This window comes from Mustela putorius, unplaced genomic scaffold, assembly GCF_011764305.1.
Source record: "Mustela putorius furo isolate JIRA1106 unplaced genomic scaffold, ASM1176430v1.1 tig00003988_pilon_pilon_pilon, whole genome shotgun sequence".
Classification (NCBI taxonomy): domain Eukaryota; kingdom Metazoa; phylum Chordata; class Mammalia; order Carnivora; family Mustelidae; genus Mustela; species Mustela putorius.
Window position 1 is genome coordinate 14,203,237 of NW_025422127.1, and position 19,769 is coordinate 14,223,005.

Genomic DNA, 19,769 nt, shown 5'->3' on the forward strand with positions numbered 1-19,769 from the left:
TTCTAGGACCCTGAGATCAGGTCACCATTTCAGGGTCCTAGGGTCGAACCTTATGTTGGACTCTCTGCTCAGCAGGGAGCCTGCTTCCTCCTCTCTCTCTGCCTGCCTCTCTGCCTACTTGTGATCTCTCTCTCTGTCAAATAAAATCTTAAAAAAAAAATCTCTACACCCAACATGATGCTTGCTTGTACTTACAACCCTGGGATCAAGAGTCTCACCTGTTCCACTGATTGATCCAGGTGGGTGCCCCAGATTCATTGCAAGTCTAACCAAAATCCTAGCAGCCTTGTGGTGCCTGGGTTGGTCAGTCAGTTCAGAGTCCCCATATTATGCTCCACACTGGGTGTGGAGCCTACTTTAAAAAAAAAAAAAAAAAAAAAAAAAAAAAAAAAAAAGAACCTAGCAGTCTTGCTTGTTTTCTTTCTGGTTTTATTTTTTTATTTATTTGAGAGAGAAAGAATGAGAGAGGGAGAGAGTCAGAGGGAGAAGCAGACTTCCCCACTGAGCTGGGAGCCTGATGTGGAGCCTGTGACTCCCGGATCATGACCTGAGCTGAAGGCAGTCACCCAACCAAGTGAGCTACCCAGGCCCCCCACGCAGGCTTTATTTAATAGGAATTGACAACCTGATTCTAAAACTCACATGGAAATGAAAAAGACCCAATACAGCCAAAACAGTTTAGAGAAAGAATGACAACTTATAAAACTACAACAGTGGAGACTGTAGTATTGGTATTAAGACAGATGAATGGATACATGGAACTGAATAGAGATTCCCGAAATAGACCTACATATTTACTGCCAAGTGATTTTTTTGGCAAAGGTGAAAAGGCAATTCTTTGGAGAAAAGATAGTCTTTTCAAATAAATGGCACTAGAACATTTGTATATCTATACACAAAAAGATAAACTTCAATCCATACCTCATACCATGTATAAAAATTAACTCAAAATGGCTCACACTTGGGGCACCTGGGTGGCTCAGTGGGTTAAACCTCTGCCTTTGGCTCAGGTCATGATCTCAGGGTTCTGGGATCGAGCCCCACATCGGGCTCTCTGCTCAGCAGGGAGCCTGCTTCTTCCTCCCTCTCTGCCTGCTTGTGATCTCTGTCAAATAAATAAATAAAATCTTTTTTAAAAAATGGCTCATACTTAAATGTAAGCCCTAAAATTATCAAAGTTCTAGATAGAACAGGAGAAATTAGTGTGCAGTTGGGGTAGGCAAAGATGTCTTAGCTACAAACCAGAAACATGATCCATTAAAGAACAAAACGAATAAAGTGGACTTCATCAAAGTGAGTAACTTCTGTTAGAATGAAAAGACAGGTCTCAGACTGGAAGAAAATATTTGCAAATCATACACACACCCAGAATATATGAAAAACACAAAACCCATTAAAAAAAATTTAAAAAGCAGACCAAAAAATTGAACAGCTGCTTCACCAAAGAAGATATGAGGATGACAAGACAGCCACCACGGGAATAGTTGCTCAACATTGCATAGATGTGAGGGACTTTAAAATCACCACGAGATGCCACTACACATCTGTCAGAATGTAAACTGGCAAACCACCTTGGAAAACAGTTTGGCAGTTTCTTAAAAAGGAAGTGAAGGTCTGTAATGACAGAAAGCAGACCAATGTTTGCCTGGGGAAAGGAAATGTGCTAGAAGGGGAAGGAAGGAGAAATTACAAAGACCTAAGAGGAAACCTCAGGTGTAGTGGGTATGTTCCTTACGTTAATTGTGGTGGTTTCCTGAGTGTATACATTTATCAAAACTTAATAAATTGAACACTTTATTTTTTAAAAATATTTAATTTATTTATTTGACACAGAGAGAGAGAGAGAGATCACAAGTAGGCAGAGAGGCAGGCAGAGTGGGAGGGGGAAGTATGCTCCCTGCTGAGCCGATAGGCTGATGAGGGGCTCTATCCCAGGACCCTGAGACCATGACCTGAGCTGAAGGCAGAGGCTTAACCCACTGAGCCTCCCAGGCACCCCTGGACACTTTAGATATATATCGTTTTTGGTATCAGATGTTAATAAACCTCTTTTCAGAAAATCAAATGGCATGTTTACACATGTGAAAACTAAGGTTATCTGTAGAACTCTTGTATATCAGTGATAAGAAGAATTCACAAAATAATAAGAAACCACAGGTAGGGGCACCTGGGTGGCTCAGTGGGTTAAGCCTCTGCCTTCGGCTCAGGTCATGATCTCAGGGTCCTAGGATCGAACCCCACGTCCGAGACTCTGCTCAGCAGGGAACCTGCTTCCCCCTCCCTCTCTGCCTGCCTCTCTGCCTACTTGTGATCTCTCTTTCTCTGTCAAATAAAATAAAAATAAAATCTTAAAAAAAAAAAAAAAAAGAAACCACCAGGCAGAGAGTAGAAATGTAGTCTTTTAGACTCAGTTTTCAGAACTTTGAAAGTCGTAGAACCATGGAATTAGTTCTTGCTTTGGCTCTGATTAATTTATCCTGCTCCCTTGAAGTCAGCCAATACTCGAAATGTTGACTTTTCTAAAGTTTTCTGTGGAGTAATGAGATTATTTGGAAGTAAGTGTAGTTTACTGGGTCAGGGGGAAGGGCAGGTCATGGCTGTATTTGGCTATGAAAGAATTAGACCCTGAACCTTTTTTGGAAGAATCCAAGAGGGCAGTGTGAAATCATGATGACTTGGCCCATCCTTGAAGAGAAGTTGTGAGGACAGAGGATTTCTGCAGAGGCTGTGGCAAGTCTGGGCTAACTTATGCTTACTCTGTCTTTATGCACACAGTGTATTTACCAACTTATTGATGCTCTGGCTCTTAGTGGCTGTGGAGGTATAAACCTGGAATCCCAGCTGGAAAATATTACAGAAATGCTGTTCAATCAGGTGAATGCTGTCAGGCTAGAAGCATCCTGGGCTTGCTTTTTCTCTCTTCTTTGGAGGTGATGGCTCCCACAGCCCATAAAGGCAGGTGTCTTTCACATGGGAACCTTAACCATACACATCTCAGGTTTCCCTGGAATAGATAAATTGTCTGGATTCTGGGCATAGACTCGAATATTCTCCATGAGATAAATTGGGTACGTTCTGTGTGTTCCTTGAAGGTCACAGAACTTTATTGCTCCCCCTAATCTCTTGCTAAAGGGCAAGAGGTTCAAAGCACCCCATCATGTCTGTGGGAAATGTCAGGGCTTCTGTGTTGCAGCCTAGAGTAAGAAGAAGGTAATTGAACATTTTGCAAATGGGTGTTACCTTCTGTATGTTTAATTTGCTTGCCACTGTCTTCTCTCTGGGGCTGGTAATGTGGATTCCTGGGTCTGTTTTCCTGTTCCCCTTTATGGCTAAGCTCCACACTTTTCCATGGTACCTTGGTTCCTCCATCCATACTCATGGCCCCTAATTTCAGTCCTCCTGGGTCTGATGGCCTTTGTCTCCCCACAGCTGAGTGAAACAGTCAAGGAGTCAGATCCTCACTCTGCATGGAACCATATCCTTACCCTGAAGGCTTTCTACATCCTCTGTAAGTTAACACATTTCCCTAACCCTAGGTATTTGTGTGGGTGGGCACTTAGAGTAATCTTCGTGTCTCCCTGGACCAGAGCAGGGACCTAGGTTCCCATTAGGGGCTTCCATCCTTCTAGAACAGATGCAAAATAATCCATGTGAGCTTTGCTTGAAATTCAAGGAATCTTGAGGGGCAAAGACGTTGCTCCACTCCCTTCACCTGAAGCTGGCTTCCCTTTCCCCTTCAATGAATCCCAGCTTAGAAGGGTGATCTTGTCATTACAACACTAGTGATCATGTGAGGCAAGCTGACCTATGGGAGGGCACATGGTGGGGCAGGGGAGGGACAGAGCCTAGCTCAAGGAAAGCATCTAGCTAGATGCCAATCCTCTTCCTTTTCTCCAGCCTAAAGGACCCTAATTTATCTGGTTCATGACATCATGGTTTGCTGTAAGCATGATTTACTTCTACTTACCACTCGCTAGGTAAACATACTCTTGATTCCCTTGTATTTGCCCCCTTCTGATAGCCAAGTTATACAATGATCAGGTGGTATTCTTAATACAAAAGACCATGAAAACCAGTGATCCAGCCAAGATAGTATCAGCCCTTCAAGTTTTCATGGATGTGTTCCCAGAAGGTGAGTGACCATTGGCCTAATCTTGGGGATCTTCTTTCCTATGAGAGTTCTTTTGTCTGGGAAACAGTCCCACGTATAGTTCAAGTCACAGTTTTAAACTTAATGTAAACTCAAAGTAAATTCAGTAGGTTTAAATCTTGGCTTCACTTCTTATTAGCTGTGTAAACGGGCAGATTGCTTTTAGTCTGTGCCTCTATTTCCTCACCTGAAAATGAAGGTAATGCTTCCTTTAGGATTTTTTCGTGAAGGTTAGATGAGAAAATGGATGTGAGGTACTTAGACTATTCCCCAATATGCAGTGAGTTTTGTAGTACTTTAGTCTGTGATTATGATCTTGGGGAACAAGCATCAACTCCAATCCAGCGTTTGCTAGACCTTTGCTCTGTGTCTAGCAGAATGCAAGGCACTGAAAACAGACACTCAAATAAGACATAGTCCCTGCTCTCAAAGAGTGTGGAGTGTGAAACAATGAAAGATAATACGTGAAAAGTTGTTCAAATGTGACCGTGGTTATTTGCAATAGGAATATAGAGAAGGGGTCAGTCGGGAGATGGGATGGGCTCTGGAGCAGGGAAGGAGATTGTAATGGTGAGTTAGGAGAGGGAATTTACATAAAGAAGAACAGTTGTCATAGTTTTAAAGGTGGTGGTGTATGGGGCAGTGGGGGTTGCGGGAACAGCTTGACTGGGGTCGTGGGCATTCGTAGGAGACTGAAAAGAGCTGGGGCTCCAAAGCCAGCTTGATGAAAATCCCTTTTTTTGTCATTCTTCAGTCTGGTTTGAAGCAGTGGGATGGTGGAGATAATCTTTGGGCACTCTATCTGGTCCTCGAAGACCAGGACAGTACCTGGAATTCCTCTCACCTGTTTTGTGCCTCCCAGTACGACAGAGGAGGCGGAAGGAGACTGATCCCCAGCTGCGTGTGTGTCTTTTCTCTAGTGCCCCAGACAGAGCAACTGAAGAATGAAGTGATGCATTCCATCATCATCATGATTCAGGACGATCTCAAACCAGTGAGCAGAAAGGCAGGACATTTGAGCTGGGAGTTGCTTTCTTGAGACCTTGAAGTTGTGTAAAATGGAGAGGGGAAGCTGTTCATGGATGAGAGAGGTAAGGCATCCCCTTACCAAGCCCGCCCTGGCCTCAGACTCTGCCCATGGGTTACATGTGAGCTCTTCGGAGCCTGAGAAGGATTTGAGAAGTGGACAGGTGGTTCCTACCTATTTTCTGAGCCTTGTCAATGGGGACACAGAGCTCTAAAGAATACTAATTCTTTTTTTTTTTAAAGATTTTATTTATTTATTTGACAGACAGAGATCACAAGTAGGCAGAGAGGTGGGCAGAGGGAGAGAGAGGAGGAAGCAGGCTCCCCGCGGAGCAGAGTCTGATGCGGGGCTCGATCCCAGGACCCTGGGATCATGACCCGAGCTAAAGGCAGAGGCTTTAACCCACTGAGCCACCCAGGCACGCTGCATACTAATTCTTCCCCCTAAATATTCAGTTTTCTTGGGGAAAGAAGACCTCAAACATCATATCTAGCATGGGGTCCATGGCACCATATTTTTAGCAACCTCTGCCAGGATTGGAGGCAGCAAATACTGCTCCCAGCTCTGAATTGGGACCAGGTGGACAACTATGGCACCATCCCTAAAAACCAAGTCCTAAATCTTCAGAAGGTTGATGGAGAGACTTGGATCTTGAGGGCTGGGCCCTCAGACTTGTGGGATTCATTTCTGGCTTTCCCTATGAAGGCCAGAACATGGGACTTCTCCTGGACTCTGATTTCTCCCTACCCAACTCTTCTGTCCATTACTTATGTAAGGCGTGGGCAAGCTCAGTGCTTACAGTTCTTCAGGAGAATGGTAAGAACTGAAATAGGCTAGAACTTCAGGGTCGAGTAGGGTTGTCTGTCATCACCTAGAGACCAGTGAAGAGTCACATTGGGCTTGAAGTTGGGAGATCTGAGTCCCTTGAAGTCTCCTGTCACAGGCTCTTGTCCTCTGTGTTCTTACCTGGAACATGAAGGGTCATACTGGTGTGCCTTCCTATCTTGTCACATGATAGGTGACGCTCCCCCCTCAAAACTACCCCCCGCAGGTACGGAAGGCCCTCCTGCACTTCATCGAGATGCTGGGCCGGCATGACTACTTGGCCATGCCTCAGGGGAATATCATCATCAACTATGTCATCAAGCTCAGCGAGTCTGCCTGCTCTGTGAGCAGGGGCCAGGCAGGGAGGGGACAGAGGGTGGCAGCAAGAGAAGGGCAGGTTCGGGAGCACGAGGGAAAGAAGAAGAGGGTATCGTTGGCACAGTGGGAAGGGGCTTGGGTGTCTAAAACTCTGAGCAGTGAGCCAGGGGAGGCCTTGAATCAGAAGACTCAGCTAGCATTGGTTTCAGATTTAAATCTTTTCCTATTCCAGAATGAAGAGGACATCCAACGAATGTGTTCCGAAATCCTACAGATGGTACAAGCAGCTAGGGTCAAAGAGGCTCCTTCATCTCCTCCTCTCCTGGTGCCCAGATACCCTGACCCCCAGATTGCATTCTCTCTGTCTCCCCCCTCCCCCGACTCCACCTAACCCCCTGTACTGTCCCTTCTACCCTCCCCCCTCTGTCTGTTCCCACTCGAGTGTCTGGGGCTCCTCTGAGGAGTGGCTCAGTGGAGCAGAGGGTCACTGGGTGGTAAACCTGGAGGCCTGAGCCTGGGTCTTGCTCAGCCAGTTTCTGGCTATAAAATCTCGAGTAAATTGCTCTCCAGGCTATAGTTTCTCCCATAAAAAAAGACGGGCAATTATCCACCCTGCCCGCTCTTAGCAGCCTCTAAGGATTCTTGGAGACTCTACGAGTTGTTGTGTGGGTCAGAGCTGAGTCAAGGGCCATGAGAAGCAAAGGACAGCTGTGATTTACTCTTCTTCCCAGACACCCCCCTCTCCCTCCCAGCAAGCTGTCTCCCCACGGCTAGCATGTCTTTTGCTCCCGGAATGCCCCCCTGTGAAGGCGATGACAAGTCACACAATTCCACATTTCAAGAAGCCCCTCTATTTAATCAAGTCCATCCTGTTGTAATTTTCATCAGGACCTTGGTTGTGTTTTACCAACATGTGGGGGGAAGGAGGAGAGGGAAGGGGGATTATCAGTGAGATGGAGGGGGCTGGGTATACAGGTCTCAAATGCCCCTCCTAGAAAGGAGGACAAAGCCATAGGGTTAGAGAACTTATGATTGGGACTGATTTGGAGCTTGACATCGAACCCCCTTGCCACCTCTTCTGCCAGGTGTCCTTGCCCAAACTGATCACCTTGGCATGCCAGCCCAGCAACACCTTGGCCTTCGTGCTGCTGAGTAAGATAGCCACAAACATGGCTCTGAAGGCCCGGTCCCTGGGCCAGGTTCCCTATCTAAGCAGCTTCCACCTCAGCCGTAAGTACACAGGTCGAGGAGACCGTGCAGAGGGGGCAGTTGTGAAACAGGCTGCCACAGGCAGGAGGGGAGGGTGGGAGAGAGACTGGGACTCTGGAGGGGTCCTGGGTGTGGGGAAAGGGCGCAGATCTGCTGGGAGGGCCACGAGAGCACAGCTGTGAGCCTGGGCCTGGACGGAGGGGAAGGCAAAGGGTTAAGGCAGCAGCTTGATTCCATTTGGCTCTTCACATGGATGAAAAGGGGATTCTTCTGGAAGAGAGGCAAGATCCACGCCCCCCACCCCCACCCCAACAGATCCTTTTTCCTCGTCTTGAAACACTGGAGTAGAGATGCACAAACTTTGTTGTTAATTACAAAGTAATGCATGCACAGACATTCCTGACCCTTAGTTCTTTGCCCCGACTCTGAGCCTCACTCTTTGCTCACCCGATCCCTGACCGCTACTTCCAGGGAGAGTCAGAGTCAGGGTGAGGCTATCTGTTTGGCACATTACTTGGGGTGTGCAGGAGTTTGTGTGTTTGGAAAATAAGCATTCTCTGTTAGGGTTTAAAAGGTGGAGAGGTAGCAAATGACTTTCCCAGTGTTGAGAGTCCTGATTATAATCAGTGTAAACAATAGACATTTAAAAGGTCGACCTAGGATTTTCAAATATGAAAGGCATGAAAATGTGTGCCTGGATAAGAACTTCTCAGGATAGTGGGAGATCCTTTCAAGGTATAAACTAATAGGACACACTCACGAGTGGTGACTGTTTACCATGCTTCCGCTGGACAATGCCTTTCTTCCCTAGTCTGTCTCTCTATTTGAATCATTTTATTGTGGTATAAGTGACATACAGTGTTCTGTATGGGGGCTCCTGGGTGGCTCACTCAGTTAAGTGTCTGCCTTTGTCACAGGTCATGATCTCAGGGTCCTGGGATCAAGCCCCGTGTCAGGTTCTTGGCTCAACAAGGAGGTAGCCTCTCCCTTTTCTTCTCTCTCTCTACTCTCCCCACTCAAATAAATAAATAAATAAAATCTTTTAAAAAAAACCTTTAAAAATATTAGTGATCTGACGATCTATACATTACTGTATGCTCACCATGGTAAGTGTTGTCACCCTCTGTCACCACAAGTGTCATCACAAGATTACTCATTACATTCCCTATTCTGTACTTCTCATCCCCATGACATTTATTTTATAATTGGAAGTTTGTATCTCTTACTCCCCTCTACCTGTCTTGCCCATCCCTCCCCTCTGACCACCATCTGTCTGTTCTCCATATTTATGGGGTTTTTTTGTTTCTATTTTTGTTTGTTCATGTGTTTAGTTTTGTAGATTCCACACATAAGTGAAATCATACGGTATTTGTCTGTCTTTGTCAAACTTCTACCTAGCATAACATTTTCGAGTTCCATCCAAGTTGTCATAAATGGCAAGATATTCTTTTTATAGCCAAGTAATATTCCTTGTATGTGTTTGTCTGTGTGTACAGACCACCTCTTCTGGAGCCATTCATCTATTGACGGACACTTGGGCTGCTTCCATGTCTTAGCTCTTGCAGTAAATAGACTGCAGTAAACAGAAGGGCACCTGTACCTTTCCAAATTAGTGTTTTTGCTTTCTTTCGGTAAATGCCCAGTGTGGAATTACTAGATTGTATGAGATTTCTATTTTTAGTTTTTTGAGGAAACTCCGTACTGCTTTCCACAGTGGCTGCATCAGTTTGTTTTCCCTGCAACAGTGCACAAGGGTTCCTTTTTCTCCATATTCTTGCCAATACTTTTTATTTTTGTCTTTGATGATAGCCATTCTGACAGGTAGAAGGTGTGTGTGTGTGTGTGTGTGTGTGTGTGTGTTTAATACTGAAAATGGTCTGTTTTTAGGGTAAGTCAGAATGTCACAACCCCCGGAGCAATATCACCAATAATCACTCTCCACTTTGCTTTTTCTCCTGCCCTGAAGAATGGGTGGTGGGCTGTTGGGTGGGAGAAGGGGCTGAAGGTTGGGCATCCTGGAGCTGATACTGACTCTGTCCTCTTTCTCTCTTTAATTTAGCTACCCAGTTCATCTCCCCACAGAAACTTCTGACCCATCTTGTGGTAAGTAATAAATGTAAGGATGAATACTGTCCATCCATCCCTCCATCTCTTCATTCCACAAATAGTTGAGTACTAGGTTATTCCAGGCATTGAGCTGGGCATGTAATAAGGGGTAGGGTCAAAGAGCATAGGGGCTTTGGAGAGAGATGATCAAACAGCTTGGAGCAGGGAATTGGGACCATAGTGCTGAGACCTGAAGTGAGGAAGTGGTGAGGCTGGGGAAGGCCTGACCTGTGTCCTACATGGCCTTATAGTGAGCTGTTCTCTGCTGATCTTGGGCAAGTCTGCATGCCTTTCCAGATCTCATTTTCTCAGCAAGAATGCTGTGAGAATGTTCTAGACATTATGAACACTTGGAAAGACAAGGTATAGAACTTCCCTTGAAGTGTTCACAGAATTAGTGGGAAAGACAAGCCCGGGAATAACCACCCAGAATGCAGTGTGATAGATGCTAGTAGAGGAACACGTAAGTTACGATGGGATCTTAGTAGAGCAAGGGGCAGACTTGGTCTCCAGGATTCAGAGAGGAGGCAACGTTTTGAGAGCACCATGCAGAACATGTAGGAGTTCACAGGTGGAAAAGAATAGGAAGGGTCCAAGCCTCAGCTCTACCATTCTATGAGTTAGTTCTGATTTTCTTCCTTCTCTTCCCTTCAATCCTTTCTCTGCCTCCTGCTTGCTTCTTTCGCTTCCCAGGTGTTTGCCCTGAAGTCCTATAGTGAACGGGAGCTTGGGATAAGCTCTCTAAGGCTACTACATGCCCCGCATCCTATCACCTCCTTGCACCCTGTTATCAACTCAAATTTGGGCCAGCTGTGCATGAAGGAGATCCCCCAGATGTTGCAGATTCTGGATGGTGAGCGGTTGGCTGCGAGGTGGGAGGAATGGAGCTGGGGCATTGGGGCAGAATCCAGAAGAGATGAAGTCCTGAGGTGCAGGATAGATCTTCCCTGGGGTGAGGAGAACCAGGACCAGTCTCTCTGTCTTTCTGAGATGCCGTTTGGGTAGGTCTGTTTGTTTGGACCATGTTCTGCACTGAGCAGATATGCAGCCCAGAGTTCTGTGCCTCCAGATTTCCCAGAACACTCTTTCTTGTGCTCAGAGGATCGGCAAAGAGTGTGGGCTTTGGAACCAGAGACCCAGGTTCGTATCCTTGCTCTAACATTTGCCAGCGGGGTATGCTTGACCTTTGAAAAGTCAAACATTTCCTGGAGCCTCTGTAAAGAAGGGGGAACAATTATCTTGTAGGATCACGATCCAAATTAAATGAGATGATGGGCAAAAACCCCTTGGAATGGTGTTCCAATGTTGGTTCTTTTTCCCTGGCTGGGGCCTTCTGGTCGGCAGGTTCCTATAACTCTCTTCTTTCCTAGATCACACTGAGAAGAATCTGGATCAGGAGGGGTGGGAGGACAGGCTGCTCCAGGTACGCACTCTAAGAGACATACCGTTCTCCACACTTGCCTTCCTTCCCCTCTTTAGGATCCTTAAGGAGAGGAGGCCCCAGACCCCCTGAGCTAGAGACATGATCAAGGGACCTCCCTGCTCAAGAGAACCTCTTTTGGAGGTTCTGAGAGGACTCCCGGCCTCTACATTGGAATCTTTGACTATATCCTAGACTTTATCTTACCTTCCACACCCTCAAAATTGTACTGTCAAGAGAGAGTATGGGAATGGGGCCCTAGCTTTGTGTCCTTGGGCAAGTAATTTAGCCTTTGCCAGCCTCAGCTCCTTCATCTGCAAAATGGAAATAACTTCCATCTCCCAGAATTAAATAGGATAATACAGGAAAAGGAGAGCCTTGCAAACTGTAAAGGGTTTCACACATAGAGTTGGCATTACCATCATTGTCCCTATATTGTTATTCTCCAGCCCTGACTAACCCCCCTATGTATTTCAGCTCTTCCCCATTTCTTGAGCTCTTTTTTCATATTCACAGACCATGCCCCCTTGTCTCTTGCTTCTTTCTGACCCACTTCCATGAGGCAGAAAAGCCCAGCCACTGCTCTGTGTGGTCCTCTTCTCCCTTTCTCTTAGTTTTCAAGTCAGTCGTTAGTGGCCATCAATGATGACAGCTGGCTGGAGCAACTCATCAAGGTTGTCTTGGAGAGGATAAATTATTTCAGCGATGGTGAGGAGAAGGTGTGTGTATGTGGGTGCGCATGCGCGCGCGCAGGCGGGCATATCAGGCAGCTGGTGGTAGTTGCAAGGAGGGAAGTGGGGGTGGGGGCTGGTGTGGAGGAGTTTGGTGGGGAAGGAATACAGAAATGTACATGAAGGACAGGACTTGTGGGAAAAGCCAGCCCATGTTTCTGGGCCCCGGGGAATGGAAGGATGGAGTGTACCAGGAGCTGGCGGTCACACAGAAACCGCAAAAATATCAATATCTTAACATTTGCTTAGTGTTTAAGATGTCTTGTTTTGTTTTCGTTTTTGTTTTTTAAGATTTTATTTATTTGTCAGAGAGAGAGAGAGAGCACAGGCAGGCAGAATGGCAGGCAGAGGCAGAGGGAGAAGCAGGCTCCCGGCTGAGCAAGGAGCCCGATGTGGGACTCGATCCCAGGGCGCCGGGATCATGACCTGAGCCAAAGGCAGCTGCCCATCCAACTGAGCCACCCAGGCATCCCCTGTTTAAGGTTTTATCAAGAACTTTGCCATCTGTTGTCTTAACTGAACCTCCCAGTCATTCAGAGGTCGAAGAATAGAGCTGGTAATTTGGTGCAGTGGAAAGATCATTGACCTACGGGTCAGATTGAAGCAAGTTAGTTCAAGTAATATTTGAGGTCATACTATGGATTCAGGAGTATATGTGATGTTGGGGTTGCAGAGTTGACTAGGGAAGGAGCTCCTTTGCTCACAGACCTCAAGGTCTGTTCTGGTGAAGGCCTCATTCCCATCCTGGCTTTTCCTGCACTCCTGGTGCAGTCTGGGTCAACTGTCTTAGCCTTTGTGAGATTTTAGTCACCTCACTTGGACAGTGGCAGAAATGACTTCTGATCACAGGAGAGTGGGTGAGGATAGACAAAGACACCTGTGCAGTTGCTTTGTAAAAGTCAAAAGACCAAGTAACAGACAACTCATTATCCTGACTCCCAGATGGAGAAACATAATCTAGAGGGATTTAGAGCCTTAAGCAATTTATTGGTAAAATTGGCAACTGAATCCAGGTTTCTTCATTTTTAATCTTGTTTTCCTGTCGCCAAGCAACATTTTATTTGGGCTTTGAGGGATCTCCAGGGAAGAGGCCTTATTTCCAAGACTGAATATTAGCTCTCTAATTATTAACAAATATTTATGAAGCACTTGCTATGTGCAAGGCTTTGTGGATAGAAGAATGAAGCAAGCAGGGATCCTGATCTTATTAATTAAGTTATTAAAAATATGTACAAATGCTTATGGCATAGCAGGCATGGACTATGCACAGGGTACTCACATAAAAGGCACAGACTCTGCCTTCAGGAAATCACTGCTTGAGTGAACAGAGGAGAGAGTGGATTATTATAAGTGCGGTAATTGTCGAGATTGGAATGTGCACTGTATGCTTGGGAGCAGAGGGGAGAGCTATTTTCTTGGCCCGATCGGGCTGGCCAGAAAAACTTTCTCAAAGGTGGTCTACCATCTTAGTTCACTTAGGACTGTCCTGGTTTTAGCTTTAAAAGTCCAGCATACTGGGGCGCCTGGGTGGCTCAGTGGGTTAAAGCGTCTGCCTTCGACTCAGATCATGATCTCAGGGTCCTGGGATCGAGCCTTCCATTGGGCTGTCTGCTCATCAGGGAACCTGCTTCCACCGTGCCCCCCATCTGCCTCTCTGTCTACTTGTGATCTCTGTCTGTCAAACAAATAAAATCTTAAAAAAAAAAAAAAAAAGAAGAAGAAGAAGCAGATGCAGAAGTCCAGCATACTAGGAAATGCCTCAGTACTGGGCAAACTGGGAAGATTTGTCACTCTACAGACAAATGATTAAGTCTGGGAAGATGAGTAATGTGCCAGCTAAGCAGAGAGCCAGGTGCCTCAGGTCAGGTTTCATAGAAGCAGAGCCCAAGGTGAGGGTCCTTGTCAAGTGATTTGGCAAGAAAGAAGCTGTGGTCAGGTAAAGAACGCAGGATAGAAGAGGAGAGGCCAAGAAAGGACGTGGGGAGATCTGGATGGAAACTACACTGTAGAGTCTATCCTGCTTAGAGACAAGTGAGAGGGGATGGCTTTTGTACCTCCCCACCCCTCCACCTCTCTGTCACCAGTGCCAGGCTTCTATGGTTGTTAAGGGGCAGGGATGGGAGAGAGAAGATTACAACTCTCAGGCGTCTCCAGACAAAGGGACCCAAAAAGACTGCAGGTGGGAACTGCTCACAATGGTGCCCACAGCCAGGGAAGGGAAGGAAACTTCGGCTCTGGATAAGGCTTGAAGAGCATCTGCTAGAGGAAGAAAAAGTGCCCGTCGAGACGAGAGGGGGTTCTAGGGCGAGAGCGGAAACGTTCCTTGAACATGTGGTATACCCTTTTTGTCTACTGCGTCAGGCACTCTGTAGGTACTGGAGTAGAGCAAACAACAAGACGTACACTGCTCCTGAGCTTTATTTATCACTGGAGATGAGAGGTTGGGGCGAGTTAAGAATTAACCAAACAAATGCATAAACAAGATGACTAGTGATTGTGATGAAGCCTTGAATGAAAGTATCAGGATGGTGAGCTTAGAGAGGATTTAGGAGGTCAAGGAAGGTTCACTGAGCCAGGATCAGAAAGATGAGAGTGAGACAGCATTTTGAAGAACCCAGGGAAGATTCCAGACAGGGGAAATGGGAAATATGGAAATCGTGAGGCAGGAAAGTGTTTGAGTGCATAAATATGGATATTACAAGGTAGACAGGGCAATGCACAGTAAGCAAGAGTCAAGGCTGCTAAAATTCAGAAGAGGGAGACAGAAAGACTACATAAAAATACTTTTTTTGATTATGCTATTTTGATTTTTAAATTATGCGAATTTAAGGAACTTTTTTAAAAAAAGATTTTATTTATTTATTTGACAGAGATCACAAGTAGGCAGAGAGGCAGGCAGAAAGAGAGAGGAAGAAGTAGGCTCCCCGCCAATCAGAGAGGCTGATGAGGGACTTGATCCCAGGACCTTGAGATCATGACCTGAGCCAAAGGCAGAGGCTTAGCCCATTGAGTCACCCAGGCGCCCGGAACTTTTTATTTTTAATTTTTTCAAGTGAAATCTTTGCTATTAAAATTTATTTATTTATTTGTTTGTTTTTAATTTATTTTTTCATTCAAGTATAACCAACAATGTTATATTAGTTTCAGATGTACAATATGGTAACTCAACAATTTTATACATTTCTTGGTACTCATCAAAGTAAGTGTACTCTTAAGTCCCCGTACCCACCTTCCCTCTGGCAACCACCAATTTATTCTCTGTTTAAGATTTTTTGTTGTTGTTGGCCTCTTTTTTTCTCTGTTTGTTTCATATCTGAAATTCCACATCTGAGTGAAATCGTGTCGTATTTGTCTTTTTCTATTTCACTTAGCATTGTACCCTCTAGATTGACCCATGTGGTTGCAAACAGCAAGACTTCATTCTTTTCATGACTGATAATATTCCATTCCACTTCTTTATCCATTCCTCTGTCAATGGACTGGGTTGGTTCCATTTCTTGGCTATTGTAAATAAATAATTCTGCAATAAACATCAGGGGCATATATCTTTTTGAATTAGTGTGTTCATTTTTTTTGAGTGAATACCCAGTAGTGAAATTGCTGGACTATGTGGTTAGTCTATCTTTAGTTTTTCGAGGAACATCTGTACTATTTTTCATAGTGGCTGTACCAGCTTACATTCCCACCAACAGGACACAGGTTTCCTTTTTCTCTCCATCTCCACAAACTCTTGTTATTTCTTGCATTTTTTATCTTTAGCCATTTTGACAGGTGTAAAATGATATGTCATTGTGGTTTTGATTTGCATTTTCCTGATAATTAATGATGTTGGGGATCTTTTCATGTGTCTACTAGCCATCTATACGTCCCCTTTGGAAAGATGTCTATTCAGGTCCTTTGACCATTTTTTAATTGGATTATTTGCTTTTTTTGGTGTCAAGTTGTACAAGTTTTTTTTTTAAATATATTTTGGATATTAGCTCCATATAAAATATAACATTAGCAAATATCTTCTCCCATTCAATAGGTTATATTTTTGTTTTGTTGGAGGTTTCCTTCACTGTGCAGAAGCTTTTTATTTTGGTGTAGTCCCAACAGTTTAATTTTGCTTTTGTTTCCCTTGCCTGAGGAGACTTAGCTAAAAAAAAAAAATGTTCCTATGGCTGAAGTCAAAGAAATTACTGCCTATGTTTTCTTTTAAGAATTTATGGTTCCAGGGTCACCTGGGTGGCTCAGTGGGTTAAGACCTCTGCCTTCGTCTCTGGTCATGGTCTCAGGGTCCTGGGATGGAGCCCTGCATCGAGCTCTCTGCTCAGCATGGAGCCTGATTCCTCCTCTCTCTGCCTGCGTCTTTGCCTACTTGTGATCTGTCTGTCAAATAAATAAAAATCTTGAAAAAAAAAAAGAATTTATGCATCAAATGGAGACATTTATGTCTTCAATCCACTTTGAGTTTAGTTTCGTGTATGGTGTAAGAAAGTGGTTTAGTTTCTTTTCTTTTCTTTTTTTTTTTTTTGCATGTGGCTATCCAGATTTTACAACAGAATTTGTTGAAAAGACTGTCTTTTTCCCATTATATATTCTTGCCTCCTTTGTCATAGATTAATTGACCCACCATAAAAAGCATGGGTTTGCTTATGGACTTTCTATTCTGTTACATTGATTTATGTGTCTGTTTTTGGCCAGTACCATACTGTTTTGATTACTACAGCTTTGTAATAAAGTTTGAAATCTGGGACTGTGATACCTCTAGCCTTGTTCTTCTTATTCAAGACTGCTTTGGCTATTTGGATTTTTTGTTTGTTTACTTTTTTGGTTTTTTTATTTGTCTGTTTTTTGTATTCCAGACAAATTTTAGGATTATTCTAGCTCTGTGAAAAATGTTGTTGGTATTTTGATGGGAGTTGCCTTAGTTTGTAGATTACTTTGGGTAATATGGACATTTTAACAATATTGATTGTTCCAATCCATGAGCATGGACTATCTTTCCATTTTTTAGTGTCATTTTTTAGTGTCATTTTAGTGTCATTTTTAGTACCTGACCCTGATCAAAGTCAGATGAAGGCATTATAAAAAAAGAAAACCACAGGCCAAGATCTCTGATGAACATAGATGCAAAGATGCTCGGCAAAATATTAACAACAGAATCCAAAATCATTCACCATAAACAAGTGGCATTTAATTCAGAGGGTGGTTCAGTATTCACAAATTCATCAACATGATAGATCACATTAACAAGAGAAAGGATAAAAACCATATGATCATCTCAATAGATGCAGACAAAGCATTTGACAAAGTACAATATCCATTCATGATAAAAACTCTCAGCTGAGTAAGTTTAGAGAGAACATACTTCAAAATAAGAAAATCCATACATGGGGGCGCCTGGGTGGCTCAGTTGGTTAAGCAACTGCTTTCAGCTCAGGTCACGGTCCTGGAGTCCCAGGATCGAGTCCTGCATCAGGCTCCCAGCTCCATGGGGAGTCTGCTTCTCCCTCTGACCTTCTCGCCTCTCATGCTCTCTCTCACTGTCTCTCTCTCAAATAAATAAATAAAATCTAAAAAAAAAAAAAAAAAAAGAAAATCCATACATGAAAAACCCAGAGCTAACACCATACTCAATAGTGAAAAACTTAGAGCTTTCCCCCTAAGATCAAAAAACAACGTAAGGGGGTCCTTTCTCACCACTTTTATTCAACATAGTAGTGGCAATCCTAGCCATAGCACTCAGACAAGAAAAAGAAAGAAAAGTCATTCAAGTTGGCAAGGAAGACATAAAACTTCCACTATTTGCAGATGACATGATGTTATATACAGAATATCCTAAAAACTCCATGAAACTGATAAATGAATTCAGTGAAGGATACAACAGTAATACACAGAAATCTGTTGCATTTCTTTACACTTAATGAAGCATCAGAAAGAGAAATTAAGAAGATAATCTCATTTACAATTGCACCAAAAATTGTAAAATACGTATAAATAAGCTTCACCAAGAAGGTGAAAGATCTGTACTCTGAAAATGGTAAAACATTGATGTAAGGAACGTTTTATTTCCTACCTGGAAATAGGAATTATATGGATCAGAGAAAGTTCCTAAAGGGATGATCTGTACCCTAAGGTGCTGAGAAATTAGAAATATAGCTTTTTCTTATCTCTAGCTTTAGCCCCTGCTGTTAGGGTTACTGTCTTATCCAGATGACCCCCAGAGAACAGGAGGGCCAGTGTGGAGGATAGGGCACTGGGGAAGATGCTGGTTGACCATTTCAAAACCAGTTTGGGTAATGGCTATTCCCCAAGCTACCCTAACTTCATTCCAAGCTATGCATGACCCTGCCCTTTCACCCCTCCTAGGATTTTCTGTATAAATTCTTTGGATTTACCTTGCGGACCTCAAGGAATATGAAACTGGTGAAGATGATGCTTTCCTCTATCCTACAAAGTGTCCATGAAGACCTGCAGGAGAGGGAGGTGAGGTGGAGGAACTGACAAAGGGGAAAGAAACATTTATCCTTTAAAAGGCAGGATGACAAAGTAGTTAAAAGCTGAGATCTGGCAAGCTAGAAAACCTGTTGGAATCCTAGGTCTGCCACTTTCTCACTGTGTGCCCTTGGGCAAGCTATTTACTATTATTATTTTATTTTCTGAATCATTTCAGGAAGTTGCAGTTATGCGCATTTACCCATTTTCAGGGTGTACTATGTAAAAATAATGTAATGATATTCTCTTACATAATCAAAGCACAGTGATCAAAATTAAGAAGTTAACATTGCTACAGTACTATTATCTACTGATCTGAAAATGGCCAATTGTCCTGCCCATGTTTTTTTTAGAGCAAAAGAAAGACATTTTTTTTCCTCTGGTCTGGGATCCAATTTAGAATCAATTTATCATTTAGCTTTAATATTTTTCAATTAGCAATAATCGCGCCTCGGATAAACCTCATTGGCTAGCTTTAATATTTTAAATCTGGAACCACTCCTCAACATTTACTTTTCATGATCTTGACATTTAAAAATGTATGGACCATTTGTTTTGAAGAATGTAGCTCATTTTTTGTTTGTCTCCTATTGCTTCATGATTAGGTTTAGATTATCTATTTCGTGTGGGAATACTATGGAATCTGTGTGTCATGGGGTGTTTTTCAGTATTAAAAATGTACAAGCTCCAAGAACAATGCCTGGGACACAAGCCCTCTCTAAGTGTTGCTTACTGGTAGAATTGGTGGCCATCCTCTCAAGCATCCCCTCTCCAAAGCCCCTTCCCCGCCAGATTCTCACAGAATTCTCACAGAAGCACCCATCACCATCATGACTATCATCAGTTATATTCCAAGCCCAAGGTTGGAACAGTGTCACTGAGGAGACAGACTTATATAGGAAGAAGAGAGCTGGCTACGCAGAATAGCCTTACTAAAGGCAACATGAGTGGTAACAGAGACATATAGTGGCTGATGTATGGGAGGGTGAGGACTTGGGCTAGTTGGGTCTAGATTAGGAGAAGGGAAGTGGGTATTTCTACTTGACATAATATTCCAAGACAAGAACTTTTGGGAGCATGTCTACAGAATAGTCAGTGATATAATGGGACTATACCAGGGAAGTACAAACGACATCTCTGCCAACACCTGGGGACAGATTGGATACAGAGGGTAATGATTAGGAGGGCAGAGGATGTTCAGGATAGTTCCCTGGTTTCTGGCATGCTCAGCTGGGAGGTGGTGTCCTTCACCGAGATCAGGAAAGGAAGACATAATGGGGAGGAAGATGACGCATTCAGATTTTGATGGGGAGACGTCAGGGTGCCCCTGGTAGGGAGCCAGGTGGAGATGCTCAGTATCCACCTACAGTATTTTTCACTTAGTTGTCCTTCCACTATATCCCACAAGACACATGCAGGAACTCCCTCCTTCCTCTCTCCCCAGCCTCTCTCACCTGCCCCTTTTGGTCAGTTACTGCTATTTCTTGTTCTCCTGAGTTAGAA

At 44.0% G+C, this 19,769-nt stretch overlaps 1 protein-coding gene across 3 annotated transcripts in view; it reads left to right on the top strand.

Moving 5' to 3' along the window:
* The window catches only part of LOC101694497 (maestro heat-like repeat-containing protein family member 1), a 62,118-nt gene that overhangs the window by 18,378 nt on the left and 23,971 nt on the right, over positions 1-19,769 (top strand). For all 3 annotated transcript variants that reach the window (XM_045071698.1, XM_045071699.1, XM_045071700.1), the window contains exons 8-18: positions 3,430-3,508; positions 4,022-4,132; positions 5,071-5,241; positions 6,229-6,345; positions 6,553-6,597; positions 7,406-7,550; positions 9,589-9,632; positions 10,329-10,488; positions 11,006-11,058; positions 11,670-11,774; positions 18,141-18,257. In XM_045071698.1, coding sequence (XP_044927633.1) covers positions 5,209-5,241; positions 6,229-6,345; positions 6,553-6,597; positions 7,406-7,550; positions 9,589-9,632; positions 10,329-10,488; positions 11,006-11,058; positions 11,670-11,774; positions 18,141-18,257 — 819 coding nt within the window. In that variant the 5' untranslated portion in view covers positions 3,430-3,508; positions 4,022-4,132; positions 5,071-5,208. The remainder of the gene's footprint in view (positions 1-3,429; positions 3,509-4,021; positions 4,133-5,070; positions 5,242-6,228; positions 6,346-6,552; positions 6,598-7,405; positions 7,551-9,588; positions 9,633-10,328; positions 10,489-11,005; positions 11,059-11,669; positions 11,775-18,140; positions 18,258-19,769) is intronic.